The 16,580-nt window shown below is 39.4% G+C and overlaps 1 protein-coding gene across 3 annotated transcripts in view; it reads left to right on the forward strand.

The window, feature by feature from the left end:
* Positions 1–16,580, forward strand: part of LOC149801596 (uncharacterized) — an 85,101-nt gene that overhangs the window by 56,230 nt on the left and 12,291 nt on the right. For all 3 annotated transcript variants that reach the window (XM_089955850.1, XM_089955849.1, XM_089955851.1), the window contains exons 14-15: positions 5,604–5,726; positions 12,218–16,062. In XM_089955850.1, coding sequence (XP_089811976.1) covers positions 5,604–5,726; positions 12,218–16,062 — 3,968 coding nt within the window. The remainder of the gene's footprint in view (positions 1–5,603; positions 5,727–12,217; positions 16,063–16,580) is intronic.

The raw sequence follows: 16,580 nt of genomic DNA on the forward strand, positions 1-16,580 counted from the left end.
CAGTGTCAGCTCTAAGGTGGGATAGTGCCATAGTCAATGAAGACATCTATGTCAGCTCTAAGATGGGATAGTGTCATAGTCAATGAAGACATCAGTGTCAGCTCTAAGATGGGATAGTGTCATAGTCATTGAAGACATCAGTGCTGATGTTCAGCCTCAAAAGTAGAAATGTATGGCAAAATGCAGAAGTAAAAAAATGCAGGTATCTGTGAGTTCAGTGGTAAATCCAGTGCTATTACAGCAGTTTTGAAAGATTATCATGACACTGTACCAGAAAAGCACACATTCAAAAGTGAAGATTCCATACCCACAATGCTATGGTATCTAACATCAAATCTGACCTCAAAAAGGAGCTGGGCACTATGGATGGTTTAAAGTTCAGACTTATATCTGTTTCACGGCAGGAGTTAAAATTGTATATCACCACAGTCAGCTGTAAATGTGCTACATGGTCATCTACTGAGATGGCATTTCCAAAAGAGCAATATTATATCATAGCCAGGTTGCTGTCACAACTTTCATAAAGTGCTTAAAGCACGAGTCGATCCAAGAGGTGCTTTGAAATCTAGCTGAGATTTTAATGGATGGAGGTGGCCACAAGGCTTTCCAGAAATCCAATGCACTAGGTAAGGATAAGATGTGAGACCACTGCCATATTACCAGAAAGTACTGAAGTGCAGCACACAAAACATGTAACCTCATGCTGTGGATCTACCCAGAGAAAACAAAGGTCCTAGTTGTGCTATACAACCCATGTGGCTATGATATGAACTTTTCCATGGAGGGTATTGGAAGAGAATCATCTAGAAGTGTAAACACAATCAACATGAAGTTATGATGTTCTCACTACAGCAGCAACAGCTTATTGACAGTCTTCAGTTTATGAACAGCAGCCTGGAAAGGTAGAAGCTATCCCACTGAACGAAGCATTCAACATCATAGCAAAATACATGGCACTTTGCACTGACATCACCCTCCTTACAAGCAAAGGGGTGTTCCTGTATGCACATAAGGAAAACTGCAAATGCTTCAGAGAAATGCAGCTTTCACAAATATAAGCCTCCTACAACCAACTCAGCCATGTCTGTATACTTGTATCTGAAAGAGACAATGAGCATTCAGTGAGCATGTGGAAGACATCTGGCTCTAAAATATGGGAAGCTACCACAACCTTTTCATCAAGACTGATGTGCTTCTGCTGGCATTTGAGGTATTTCATTACATCTCTCTAAAGAACTATGGCCTAGACCTGGCCCATTACTACAGTGCACCCAGGATGCCCTACTAAAAATCACTGGTAGAACGAAGCCATTGACATGCAGAGTCTACCAGGTGGTGGCTTTAAGTGGGTAGATCCTCCCACACTCTAATCACTTGTGGCACATACACCCAGAGCTTCATTCCAGAAAGTAGACATGAAGTATCTGGGTGAACTTTGCTAAAAGCAAGAAACTAGTTCCAAACCTATGACAAAAGGAGCACTATGTGGTCCTGTAAAAGGGCAATTCTTTACAAAACTTAATTACAGCCTTCTCCGGTTTAAAGAGCTCATTTAACATGATTGATGGAGGTGGGGGGCCTGATGCACATCAGTGACATTAGTTGATGAGTAGACGTAGTGAAGCCTTCAAATACTCCCCATGTATTTCAGTTATTCTAACCCAGGTTCATTTCTAGTAAAGAGGGTATTCAGGGTTTATAATTTAGATATTGGAGAGAGAGGAGAAAGACAGAAAGGTTAATGTAGAATGACCGAGAAAAGAAAAAAAAGAAAGATCATGTCTTTAAAGTGAAGTTATTACTTACTGAAAATATGAGGTAAAGATTAAATTCCAATGAAAATAATAAGGTTTATTTAAAGTAAATAATTAGTTAAATAAGCATTACAATGAAGTGTCTGTTTTTGATGGATGGAGACAAAACTTAGGAGGGAAATTAGGAAAGTATAAAATAATTTGATAAATGATGTATTAATGGGGCCACACTGAATTTCTTTCCAAACAACCTTTTAGACAAACATGTCTGATATAACACCATACAATGGCAATAGTACTAAGCAGGATCAACAACCAGAAACAGTGATTCAGACCAACCTGATGCTGGGCCGGTTGAAAAGCATTTATAAAATGAAATGCATACATGTACCATGACTGGACTATCCAGCACGTGCAGAGAGTAGATAGAGAGTGGAAGCATGTGCTGACCGGTGAAAATTGTCTGATGTATACAGAGCCTAAGTAAACACTTACTCCAGAAAAAGAAGTGGTGGGGTGGGTGGGTAAATTTTGAATTTAAGTATAAATAAGTCCTAAATGAACCAAGGAAATTGCACATTAAATTTTCATTCACGATCACAGTCCATTCCCTCAAGCTCTCCATTAGGCTGTGTCTGCATGTTCCCATGTTTCACCATACAATGAAGTTGTACCAGAGCACATTGATACATTCATCTTAACGTAGACCTGCAGACTAAAGTGAAATCAAAATTCAAGAGAAACTTCTTCAAGCTGATGAACAATTCTGTCTTTGGGGTGATTCTGGAAAACCCTAGAAAACAGACTTGGATGAATATTGTGAGGCCTGTCGGTGAGGACAACAAGCTATGCCATCTGATTGCTGACTCTGCATTTCACCACAGACAGCCTGAAGCTCAATCGCTCAACTACACCATCTACTTGGACAGGCAGTCATCAACCTGAGCAAATACCTCATGTGCAAGAATCTGATAAGAGCATGCTACAGCGATAAAGCACACCTCCAGTACAGGGACACTTACAGTCTGTTGCTGAGCATCAAGTCTGCCAATGTCTTCTGCCATATGGCTGATGATGCTCACCTCTAGGACATGAGTGACTGCTCTGAAAAGTATCCACTCTGTAGCACAATGAATGGGAAGGTCAAAGGCAAGTTTAACCTTGAGTAATCAAGAAAGCTGATTGCCAGGTTTGCTGGCCTACACTCCAAAATGTATTCCATGCTAGTCAGATGACATTGGACACCATACAGATACATAGTCAATGGCATTTCTAGTGGCCTTATTACCACATAGACAAGTATACATTTTTTCATGCAAATGTCTGCAATATTTGAAAAAATATAACAGCAGCATGTAGCACATTAATAAGAAATATTTTTCTCAATGAAAAATGTTTTGATCAAACATTTCTGAAGTACATGTTTAGTATATTTTATACTGAGTCCAGATGCATGCCAGTTTTTGTTTTGTTGTGTTTTGTTGTGATAATGGGATGCTGGGAACTCCAACTGGGCATAGATAAACAGGGGTGGGGCTAATCCTAACACTAACCTCTTAATACTGAGTGCCTAGCGAGGCAGCTGTTAGAACCATTTTTAGAAGTCTTTGGTATGACTCGGCCAGGGTTTAAACCCACAACCTCCTGCATCCAGTGCAGATGCTCTTAATCACTAGGCAGTCTCAGCTGATTAATGCCTCTCTTTCCACATCATTTGAGGGATTTTAATGAAGCATTTTAGGCAGGAGATATCATCGGTGTAGATGTTCAATTTTTTTGCACTTTTCTCCTTTTTGGGGTTAGATTCTTGAAAGTTTTTCCAAAAAGGGTGTATTTTTGGAATTCTATTTACCATTACTTCCATCTACTTTGCTTACAATATTTTATTGAAACTTTGTAGACAAGATAAGAAGATAACTGTTCATTGATCTCCTTAGGAATCTTTGAAAGCAGGGGTAAGCATACAGTAGTCTAGATAGGTGTTTAGTGATCTCCTCAGGAATCTTGGATAGCATTGGGGTAAGCATGCAGTAACATCACAAAATGGTTTCAGAAATTTTGTTTTCATAAAATTAACAGAATAATAGCAAAACCTGATCTTTGTTTCTTATATTCTATCATTGGGGGAAATCCCACACTCTGAACTGGAATCACCATTGATGACACCAATCTCTGATCTTTAAAGCCATGTCAGTATGGAGCTTTTAAGTCTTTTTCAATGTAGTGTGTTCATTGTTTTCAGAATGACCATTAAGAATTTCCTAAATTTTAAAAGTAATATGTTTAAATCTTGGAGCTGGTAGTGGAAATTACTGAAATATAAATAACACACACTAGCAGTAGACTCCATCATCTCTGGCTGATCATGTGACTATCAGTGTGATAGGTTGGCTGAGTGGTCTGAAGTGCTTACCTTTACTGATCACTGCTCTCTCACCTTGGTCAGTCTGGGTTTGAGTCCCTCGCTTGGCCAATGTGGGTTTGCTTTCTTCCCATGGTTTGGTGGTTCTTACCAGGATTTCCTAGGTTCTTCCTCCACCAGTTATATTTGCCAACATGTATCATGCACTAAAAAATGGAATTAAACCCAAGACGACAACAAAAACAAGATATCAGTGCAAAAATAAAACCAACTTCATAAGTCATCATGCATGGGCAGTTTGACCAAGACAGACACTAAAGATTATGGCTAAGCCAGTGAGTGATTATCTATGACTACCTTAATTACATAATCAAGATGAGGTAAGAACAGGTGTCATTCGAGTTGTAGTGTCTTAATTAACTGAAAAAATGTTTATTTAGCAAATTCATTTTTAAGGATAGCTGGAAAACATGATAGCCTATCAGTGGGTTATAAAGTGTCCTAGGCTGAAATGATGTGTATCACCGCTATTGTAAAAGACCCTGGGGAGAATGCTGGTGCATAATAACGTTTACTCTTTTCCATGAGCCCATTTTTAGGGAACTTTTTTTTAAAAATTGAATAATGGGTAATGTTGGAAGTTGGTTGGTCATTGCTTTTCCTCTCACAGGATTTTATATTACTTTATAGGTTTGATATATGGTTGGTGTATATATACAGTAAAGTTTAATTTTCTTCCTCTGGCCCACTTGTGGGGACACATTTTAAAAATTTGAAAAGACTGAGGTATTTTGAGATTACAACTTGTCTAGGCTCATCCTCCCATCCTTCTTCTTTTGTTGGAGCCAAAGAAGAATTGCTAAGATTCATCCAGTAGTTAAATTTTCCCATCAGCATTTTGAATTACTATGCTGTAATTGTGAACATTTGTAGACATGGTGGAAGCATGGGGCTAACATTTGTAGACATAGTGGAAGCATGGGGCTAACATTTATAGACATAGTGGAAGCATGGGGCTAACATTTGCAGATATAGTGGAAGCATGGGGCTAACATTTATAGACATAGTGGAAGCATGGGGCTAACATTTGCAGATATAGTGGAAGCATGGGGCTAACATTTATAGACATAGTGGAAGCATGGGGCTAACATTTATAGACATAGTGGAAGCATGGGGCTAACATTTGTAGACATAGTGGAAGCATGGGGCTAGCTGTTTGTTGAGTGGTGGTTGTAAATGTGTAGTACTTTGCAGACATGGATCTGTCATGACATATTAGTGTGCCAGCAGGATTCATGCCATTTACTTGAACAAATGGAACAGTGTAGACACAGACCAGCTTGTAGAATGTGATGCTGCAGTAGGTTGAAGTTCATTTTATGCAAGTAATATGGTGTGATATGCACACTTCTGAATTTGTTTAGCCAATTTCATATTGAATTAAATGCTCTTTTGATTAAGATACTGACTTGTTCTGTTGTTCCAAGGATGGCTTCAAGTACGGTGGGAAAATGGTGTCGTTAATGACTATCGTTATGGCTTGGATCTTGAATTCGACGTTGTCCCTGTCAATGGTGATATTGATGGCATTCAGTGGCCAGAAGGAAAGGGTAAGATATCAGAGGACAAAATGTCAAGATCATGATTTTTTACTTTGTATGCTTCCCTCATTCTTGAAAATGATTTTTTTATATGCCTGCTGATGTATTTCGATAATATATGTAATTTTTCATGCATGGAAAGATAATTATTCTTTTCAGAGTACAAATAATTATATGTAAAATAAATAATTTATTATTTTGGAGTACAGAAAAAGGGATCAGCTACATGACCGACAATACTTGCCAACCTAACTGTACTATTCATAAATGTGAACCTCCTACATGGGACTTTTCTTCACCTGAGTTTATGTCTCCCTTGCCTCCCATCACTCACTGAAATCTCCTCCATACGCAAAATAATTCTAATTCCAAACAAATGGGATTTTGTGTGAATACTACAGATACCAGATTTTACTTGGTGAAAGTCATAGGCCTAAAGTAATCTTGACATCCAGTAGTCCATACATCAATAATTACTTTAATTGGCCACTGGAGATGAAGCATTTCATGAAAAGCATGTAGCATGCAGTCCACTGATCTAATTCCTATACTCAGTCACTTGTACAATTTGGTAACCTGTCATAATATATAGTGAATAGTCATTAATATGGAACTAGACCATTCAGTAAAAGTATTTATTGCTACTTCCAACTGCACAGGACAAGAAGGCCCTCCAATGTGGGTTAGGATGTATATGTCATGAAACATTCCACATGGTCCTAGAAAGAAATACCTAATCTGTGTTAGTAAAGCATACATTGCAGATCATGGTGACCTTTTATGGTGGTAAATGTATAGTACTTTCACATCCAGTTACAGTGTTTTAAATATTGGAACACAAACAGCACATAATAAATCAACAAATGAACTTTTACTAGTAGAAATAGATTACATGCCGTTATTGCATTGCTGTATCTTATCTTGATGCTAGTCTCAGTGCAAAGACATTCCCTCCAATTAGTAATGGGAAGTCAAGAAGAAAAAACCCAAAATGTTTTGCGTCTGCTACCTTAGTCCATTTCTTGCAGTCAGATGATCATCCTTCTTTTCCTTCAACTTTGTCCATGCAGGTTGCTCAATACTTATTCAATGAAATCATCCTTTCGCTTTTTGCTGTCAGTCATATATTTTTTTTGTTAAATGTTTTATTTTTGCCCCAGTCCTTGCATTATTTCCAAGTATATGTGTCCGTTTTCATTGATTTTGAGGGTTTTGAGCACATCATTAGCAATAGTAACTGGTGTTGAGTAATTAATTCCTACCTTTTTTGTTGTTCCAGTTCAGTGCTGCAGTATATTTTCCTTTCAGTCTTCATTAATGTCACAAGGTGTCATCATTATAGGCAGTGTGGGACACCCACCACATCTTTGCATGCATGGCACATGTATGCATTGATAGATTTGCCCAGTTTGTTGTTTGTAATCTGTTGAGGTTTCAGACTTGGTGGAAAGTTGATATACCTACAGGGCCCAGAAGTTGGGTCCCGCCATTTCCTTTTCTTCTCTGGAGGATCTCCTCCATTCCCAGGAGAGGGCTACAGCACTCCTTGATGTGGCGAAGTCAGTCTATTGGAGGAGGAATCTTTGTTTGCAGCTTCCTGGACTGTTAGAGTCCATTTCCAAGACATCAAGATAGGCTCCCAATGCCTATAGTGCAGAGCTCCTTCACCTCCACAGAGATGTGGCCTTGAAGTCATCAGTGGGATTTTCTAGGTCACAGCTAAATTCTTTTGCAAACCCTCCTTCTTGGTGTGGAGATACTATTCAGAGGGCTAATCCCATCTGTGGCCTCAGGTTTTCTCATGGATCAGTCACAATTTTCCTCAGTCATAGTAATGAGCCCATTTAAATTGGTGTACAGTTACTCCTTTTAAGCATTTCAATATCATAGCAAACCTCAACAGCACTTGGGTCCCTTCTGTCAGGTTGGAAGTTTGGAACCTTCTCCATTGGACATTTTAGGAGATCACTCTCTGAGTCCACTATATTTCAGGCAGGAGAAATGTTTTGGCAGACATCTTGTCCAGACAAGGACAAGCTGTCCTCTTGGAATTGTCTGCACCCCAGGTGGTAGCAGAGGCACTCTTTCATCTGTGGGAATGCCAGTGCTACACTCTTCACAATGAAGCTGAACAACAAGATGCCTCATTACATCACTTTAGTGCCAGGCCAGATGGCATGAGTGATGTATGCCATCAGTCAGCAGCAGGATCAACTGTATGCCTGTGCCTTCCTACCTTTCAGAATAATCTCTCGGGTTCTAAAGCTCGTCCTGATAGTTCCCATGTGTAGCCCATATGGTCATAGTTTAGCAGTCTCCTTGATCTGTTAGTTGAACATCACAAAGAAAATTACCACTGAGAAGTAATCTAAGGTCACAGCAAGCAATGTCTCTCATTCACAACACTCCTCAAATCATCCTTCTTCATGCCTTGTTCATATCAAACAATCTATTCATTAGGACCATTTTTCCGGCAAGATTGCCAAGTGCATTGCTCAAACAAGAAGACAATTGATCTCCAAGATTTGTGTTGCCAAGAGGAGAATTTTCTGTAATTGATGCAGTAGGAAAAGCAAAACTGTAGTTGCATATTTCTTAGTTTTCTCATTGAAGCAAAGGATTACTATTCACCACTATGGGTTATAGAGCAGCTCTCACTAACATAATTGGACCCACATCTTTCAGATCTGATAAGGTCTTTTGAGCTCCTCTCACTTGTGGAGTTTCTAGTGTATTCTTTGGTTTCTAGCTTTAACCACTTATGAACCTTTTAAGAACCTTACCATTAAAACAGCCTTCTTTCTTTTCCTAGTGTCAGCAAGGAAAAGTGTAACATCTTCACTTTCTCAGCAGAAAAGGGTTGTTTACTTTTCAGTGGTAACTATAACTCAGTCTCTCTTCTTTACCAAACAGGGTTTCTGGCCAATAATCAGCTACCTTTGGTAGCTTCAATTCCTGTTGAAATCCCCAGTTTCAGTTGTATCTGTGCTAGGGATGATCAAGGTAGACTGTATTGCCCAGTTAGAGCCTGATGTTTCTATCTAAATCAAAGATAAAATGAAAGGTAGACTATTTGGACTATTTAAAGAGTCTATCACTGACAGAGAGCTATCTTTCATGAAAGTCAAAGCCCATGAGATTAGTGCCATTGCTGCATCTGGGACCATTTTGGGAGGACGTCATGAAAGCGGCATGCTGGCAGTTACATTCCACTTTTTCATTATTTTACTTTCGAAAAGAGTTACACCAGATTTAGGATATTTATACTTTACATCCAAATGTGTCAGCCCAATAAGCTGTCAGGCCATCATCCTGTTGGCATTAGAACATCCTGCTGACAAAAGTGGTAAGTTCACTTCACAGCTTATCTTCTGCCATCATCCTTAGGTTGCAAAAAGCTATTGGATCATGAGCTCAAAGCAAACACTTACATAAGCCTGTAAAATTTGTCACAGGGACCTTTTGTTGTAAAGGTGTTGTATAAAAGAGATGCACTCAGTCATCTAATTTGATGATTCAGTCATGAGAAATAAACGTAAAACACAAATTTAACCAAAGTCAGTGAAGCATGAAGTATGGGCATTATGATGAGGTTGTAGTGAACTAATATTCATGCATGTACAAATTTAGCCCCCTCAGCTTTCCTCGGATTTTATACGACAGATGATGTTCAACACCAACTTTATTTACATCAACAAATCAAGATTAAATGTACATGTTGTATTTTGTTGTCTGTAATGATAAAAATGTTACCTGAAGAATTGAACTAAAGTCCTTATAGCTTGAATTATTTGTAAAGAGGGCTGAAAAAATACTTTTAAGGAATCTTCTCAAGTTTTAGAAATTGTAAAATGTTTTAAAACAAAAAAGGATTCTAAGTTCATTTTCTTCCTCGTTTCATTATCTTTTACATTATCTCATCTTTTGACAAAATTTCTAATATTACACTGGACAACAAATTTTTACAAAAGTCATGTTACTGAAATAAAATTAGTCAATTCTTATCAATTTTTATGTGCTGAACACGAATATGACAGTCAAATTGCAAAATTGGCTCTAGTTTTTTTGTAATCTGCAAGAAATTAATGTTTACATAACGAAATGCATTCCAATAGTAAAAGGTCAACTGTAATAGCCTACCTATAAAAAATCAAGTCATTGACTACATCTTAGATTTCTTCGCCTGTCTCTTGTACAGCTGTTCGGGAGCATCTCTGAGGAGTGTCCAGCAGTAGTCAGCCAGCATTGTAGTGGACCATTTTCCCTGGTATCTTTGTTCCATTATTGCGATATCTTGATGAAAACGTTCGCCGTGTTCATCACTAACAATACCACAGTTGCTAGGAAAGAAATCCAAATGGGAATGAAGGAAGTGAATCTTTAGAGACATATTGCAGCCAAGTTTCTTATACTTCATCAACATGTCTTCTACTAGTTCCTTATAGTTTTCTGCCCTAACATTTCCGAGGAAGTTTGTAGAAACTAGGCAAAAAGCATTCCATGCTTGTTTCGCGTCACCTTCCAGCAAGTTGTTGAACCGGTCATCTTTGAAAAGCTCTCGAATCTGAGGACCCACAAAAACTCCCTCTTTAATCTTTGCTTCGCTGAGTCGAGGGAATTTTTCATGCAGGTATCGGAATGCTGGCAAAGTCTGGTCAATGGCTTTCACGAAGTTCTTCATCAAACCTAGTTTGATGTGAAGGGGTGGTAGCAAGATTTTCTGAGCCTCAACCAGAGCTGGGTGTTGGATATTCTTCTCTCCAATGGCTACATTCTGCCTGTGAGTCCATTCCTTCCTCATGTAGTGCATTTCCCTTGCTCGGCTATCCCACTCGCATAAGAAACACATGTATTTTGTATATCCTTGCTGCAGTCCCATTAAAAGGGCAACTACCTTCAAATCACCACAGAGGTGCCAGCTGTACTTGTTATACTCAATGGAATTCAGTAGCTGCCTTAAGTTATCGTATGTCTCTTTCATGTGGACAGCATACGCTACTGGAATAGATGGAAGAATGTTTCCATTGTGCAAAAGCACAGCCTTGAGACTCAGTTTCGAAGAGTCCACAAATAGTCTCCATTCTTGTGGGTCATGAGTGATTTTTAAAGCATTCATGAGGCCCTCAATATCGGAACAGAATATCAGATTACTTTCCTTTCTGAAGAAAGGCTTCAATTGCTGGTGGCGCTTTCGATATGCAGTAATTGTGACATCTTCTTCTAGAAGATTCCATTGTTGGAGTCTTGATCCTAGCAATTCTGCCTTGTTCTTTGATAAGTCCAAATCACGAATCAGGTCATTTAGTTCTTCCTGTGTTATTCTGTGTGGGGTTGATGATGCACCACAGTGAAAATCTGGATCACTGCATGCTGATGGACCAGGAGAAGAACAGGTCGACTCACCTTTGTCTTCGTCAGATGAATCAAGAGAATATTCTGCTGGAGGTTCTGGAATAGGAAGTCCCTCACCATGTGGAACTGGTCTCAATGCAGACGGAATGTTTGGGTAGACTATTCTCGACTTCTTTCGCTTTGTTATTCCGCCGGAAAGAGGAGGAACCAAGCAGAAGTAACAGTCATTTAGGTGGTTGCTTGGCTCTCTCCACACCATTGGGACTGCAAACGGCATTGATGACCTTTTGCAATTCAACCACTGTGAAAGCTGTGTTGTACATGTAGCACAGCATATATGCGGAGCCCAAGGCTTGTCTTGGTCACCAACCTTGCATCCGAAGTAAAGATGATATGCCTTCTTCACTTGAGAATTGATACTTTTCTTCTGGTTGGCAAATGTCACTTCCCCACAAATATAGCAAAAATTGTCCGCGGTATTAACACACTTTCGAGGCATTACTGTTCTTTATTGTACGTAAATGGATAAAATAATAAGTTTTATGTAACAGTAGCTTGAACTGTCTCGCACAACGTCTAAAATATTTTAAATGCTGAACCTATCTGATTGGGCTTTATATAGTACACTGCTTACGTCAGCTTCAGCAGCCGCCTGGCATTAGTATAATAGGCCTACACATGTATAGTACACTGCTGACGTCAACTTACTTCAGCAGCCGCATGGCATTAGTATTGCATTGCATCAGAAAATGATGCAATCAACTGTGGATGATGTGAGCATGATGGTATTATGCAATGTTACATCATTATTCCGGATGTTGCTGCAGTCCTACTGGAGAAATTTACACAGTGAAACATAGAAAATGAGGTATATGAATATCTTCAAAACGAGAGCCAATACAAATTTTTCACGGTTATATTCGTGTTCGGCACACCAAAATACTACAGATTAGGGCCTTTTCAAGTCAGTAATGATTTCACTGTTGACCAGTGTTAACAAAGTATTATTTGCAGAAAATCTCAAATTAATGAGAAATTTTGAAAATGCTGGTAAAACTTAGGGGCCAAGATATGAACTTGAGCTGCATTTTATTTAAAAAATGATGGGTCAACGATGGCTATTTGAGAGTATTTTTTATATCTTTCAGAGAGACTAGTACAGGACTTTACATATGGTATCCATGACGATGATCCATATGCAGGAGATTTGATTATTCAGTTACGGCGAGAGATAAAAGACTATCCTCCCATGCCAGAGTATTTCATCTGTCAAGATTTTCCTCCCTGGCCTCTGAATATACTTCCTCGGCCAGCAAGTAAGCCAGCTCCACAACTGATAGATGGTCTGCCACGGTTCTTGGTGGAATATTTCACAGATCCAGACATGATTCCATCAGATGATGAGGATAGAGGGAAAATTAATGCAGATTGGCTTGATAACCTAAGAAGAAAGAGAAACAGGGAATGGATGCAGTTGAGAAGGGCAAATCAACCCCTAATTACACAGCAGAATCAAAGTGTTGATGATAATTTTAGTACCAGTCAACCAGGGGATGAAAATTATTATTCTAATACCAGGCAACAACCAATCAATGAATCTAATTCAACAAGGCAGACATCATTGTTAGCACAGATGCCAATCAGTGTGTCTGAATCATCAAGAGAAACTTCAGCCAATTTATCAACATCTGTCAACAGTGCAATCAGTCCAGCTATTCTGTCTGCACAAAGTTCTGTTGGCCCAAACATACCACTGGCACAAAATTCAGTCAAACCAACTCCATCCGTTAAACAGGTTTCTGTGAATTCATCTGTATCAATTGCTGAAAGTTCAGTCAATTCAACTGTCCTGTCTGCAGATATTGATAGCAGTCCAGTTGTTTCACAAAGTTCATTTAATTCATCTATTTCGTCTGTAAATGGTGCAGTCAGTCCAGCCATCTCAGGTTTGGCAACTTCCAGAAATTATAGTGAGCCACTCAGAAAAAGCTGGAGTCAGCTACTGAATTCAGGTTCAGGACTTGACCTGACCAAAAAAGACACCTCCAAACCAAATGAGCTATTGAGTTCGAGTGATCTTTTCACTCACGGAAATACTGAACCCTCTATTAAGGCACCATCTTCAACCTTCTTATCCCCACAAAGTATTGTAAATTCAACCGTTACTTCCATATCAACTTCAGTTGCTTCAACTCAACCTTCAGCTGTTTTATATTCACAAGTTCCTAGGAGTAATACTGTAACATTGACCAAAAGTTGGGCTCATCTACTGAATTCAGGTGCTGGAAGTAATCCAGTGAACAGTAATAATTCTCAACCAGGTAAACCATTAGAGCCTTCTATGCAAGGACCTCCTTCAGTCATTTCCTCTTCACACAATGCAGACATCTTAATCTCAAAACCTCTGCCTGTTAAGCCTGTTATATCATCCTCACAGACATCAGTCAGCCCAACTATCTCCTCTGAGCAGTCCTCAGTGAGTCATATTTCATCAACACATGCTGAAGGAATACACACCATTTCATCTACAGAGGGTAGTGACACCAGTGGAAGAACTTGGAGTCAGCTACTGAATTCAAGTTCTGGAAGTAACTTGGCACATAAAAGTAACAGCAATTCAGTTATACCAAAATCACATATGAAAACTGATGCCACTGCATTTGCACAGCCCCCATTGAATGAATGTGAGACATTTGAAAGAAGTTGGAGTCAGCTGCTTAATTCAAATGCTGGAGGCGGTCTAAAAAGCAACAGCACTTCTTCATCAGGAAAACCAGCCTCTCCAGCTTCTGCTTCACGCATAAAAATGGATGGGAACATCTCCGTTCCAGAAAATCTATTAAGTGGCAGTAAGGCAAATACAAGAAGTTGGAGTCAACTTCTGAATTCTAGTGTTGGAGCTAATTCTGTTAACATTGATTCTAAACCAGGAAAGCTATTGATCCCGTTATCAGCTGAAGTAAAACACACAATACAACCAATGGGTATGTACAGACAGCAAGGTGAAGACAAGGCATCAGAAAACCAGCATGAATTACCTGTACCTTTAGTTTCTCAGAGTCAAACTGTTGCAAAGAAACCCCCCAGTTGGAGCATGTTACTTTCACATACCCCAATAACAGAGAATAGTCCTGCTGAAGAGAGCAGCAGTTCATCTTCTCTCCAGAAGGGAATACCTGCATCAGTTTTAAGGTCCGATGAAGCTGCCATAGAAACTCAAAATAGGTCATTAGATGAAGCCCTAAGAAACTCTGATGGGAACTCTGCAGCCTCTTTAGGTCAGATGGTAGAACCATCATCAGGTGCAGAACATTCAAATTTTCATGTAAAAAACAAACCACTAAGCTGGAGTGATCTTCTTAGTAAAGGCAAAGAATCCCCAAGTGCACCTTTGGAGATGTCCTCAAAAAACCTTGGTTTACCTCATGATTGTACTGGCTCCATTATTGTGAAGACTGCAACTGTTAATGAAAATACTCCAGGTGAGCAATTATCACATGGAAAGAAAACAAAAGGGTTACAAGACCAAACTGCAGTTGGTGATAATGTTGCATCACAAAATTTCATGAGAGTTGATTTAGAAAATATGAACTGGGCCAGTGAGTCACAACCCTCTGGCTTAACATCATCCTTTGAGAGAAAAGAAACCACTGGCATGTCAAATACAAATAATTCACAGACAGAAGACCAGCATTCAAGAACTCAAAGAAGCAATGAATCCAGTGATAACAATGTTCATCAGGCTAGGTCAGTAACTCATAATGTGCTCAGTTCAGTTACAACAACTGCTCCACTGCAGAATACTAAGGATACAAGATCGGGACCTACAGGTCAGAGGTCAGTAGGTAAGGATTCTTCAGACAGTGTTGCCTTCAGTAGTTTACACAATAATTCAGACAGAGGTATGCAGCAATCAGCAGGGGACTTAACTCCACAACAGAATGTTGAAGTCAGTAAGTCTTACCGTCAAGGTCAGAGGTACAAAGTTCAAGATCATGGAAACCGAGACAGTGTAGATGCTTCACATGATACTTCCAGTGATGATATTTTAGAAACACCTGAGGATTTAGTCAGAACCAGTGCTCCATCTCTTGGCAAGAAAGTTAGTAGATTGCACCCTAAGAGTCAGAGATTAACAGATGAGAGTTTACAAATGGGAGATAAGTCTTCTTGGAGTAATGCTAGTGGTGGTAAGTCAAGGTCACCAGCTGGTTCATCTGAGACTACTGGGACACGTCCAGTTAGGCAAATGAAGTTACACCCCAAGGATAAGAAGTCAGTAGATCTGGGTTCACAAACCACAGATGGTTCAGAAAGTTCACGTAATAATTCTAGTGTTATTAGTGAATCAGGGACATTGGTAGATTCAGCTAGGGCAAGTGCTCGGACCTCACATGAACAGGTCAGCTGGTCACAATCTCAGGGCCAGAGATCAAGAAGTAAGAAGGCATCCCAGAAGTTTAATGTTGATAGAGTACCATCTGCATCAAGTCAGTGCCCAGCCACTAGTCTTCATCAAGGTGGGGATAGTACCTCTTCTGTTGATTCACAAACCACTGAATTACAATGTAGTGTTCAGAGATCCACAAGACAAAGGGCATCTCAGAATTTCATTGACAGTGGAGCACAGCCTGCATCGAGCCAAAGACCAACTGCACCCAGTTATTTTGGGAGTAAACCATCTTTGAATTCATCAGGCATTGGGTCACAACCTATTGGTCAGAGGTCAGGGAGTCAGGGAGCATCTCAGAATTCCAGTGTTAGTGGAAAACAATCTGTTGTGCATATCAGTGCGGTACAATTATTACAGGATGGAAGTGATAATAGAGAGACACCTATTAGGCAAATGGATAATAACCCAGCTAGAATGTCAGCTGGAAGTTCTTCTAGTAGTTCAAGCCCTGTGAATGACAGTTCTTCAGAGACGCATACACCATACAGAAGTGAGGAGAGATGGGTTTATTCTTCAGACTTTGGCCCTGGTGCTTCTGAGGTAAGAAATAGTTAGCTTCTTTTCTCAGAAAATGTTGTATGCACAGTGATGAAACTTGATGGCTCATTTATATCCAGAGTACTATTTTCTAACAAATGTAAGTCATGGTGATGTACTTTTGATCCTTTCCCTGATAGTGTACTACCATTGAATCACATCTGAACATACATGTCTTTTTATACAGTGTACAATGTGTTGCCAAGAGAACAGTATGCATGCACCATCTGACAGCATCCCATAAGACTTGCTGGGAAAAATTGCACATTGATATATGCATATTTACAGCTTTTAAATTCACTATTTAGTGCTTACTGTTTCTTTGTTTAATACAGAATGGTACATCATGCAGTTAGTCCCAGCTTAGTGTGCTATAAGTAGATTCCACTGTGGTTTCAAAGTCAATGACCATTGCCATGGCTTTGTAAGCCATTTGGGTTTGTTTTGCTCAATGTTTGTTTATAAATCCTTACATCTTGGTTACTGGCAAGGTCTTGAAATAATTCTCAAAAAATAAATCT

Source organism: Sinohyriopsis cumingii, chromosome 4 (assembly GCF_028554795.1).
Source record: "Sinohyriopsis cumingii isolate HCF-2022 chromosome 4, ASM2855479v2, whole genome shotgun sequence".
Classification (NCBI taxonomy): Eukaryota; Metazoa; Mollusca; class Bivalvia; order Unionida; family Unionidae; genus Sinohyriopsis; species Sinohyriopsis cumingii.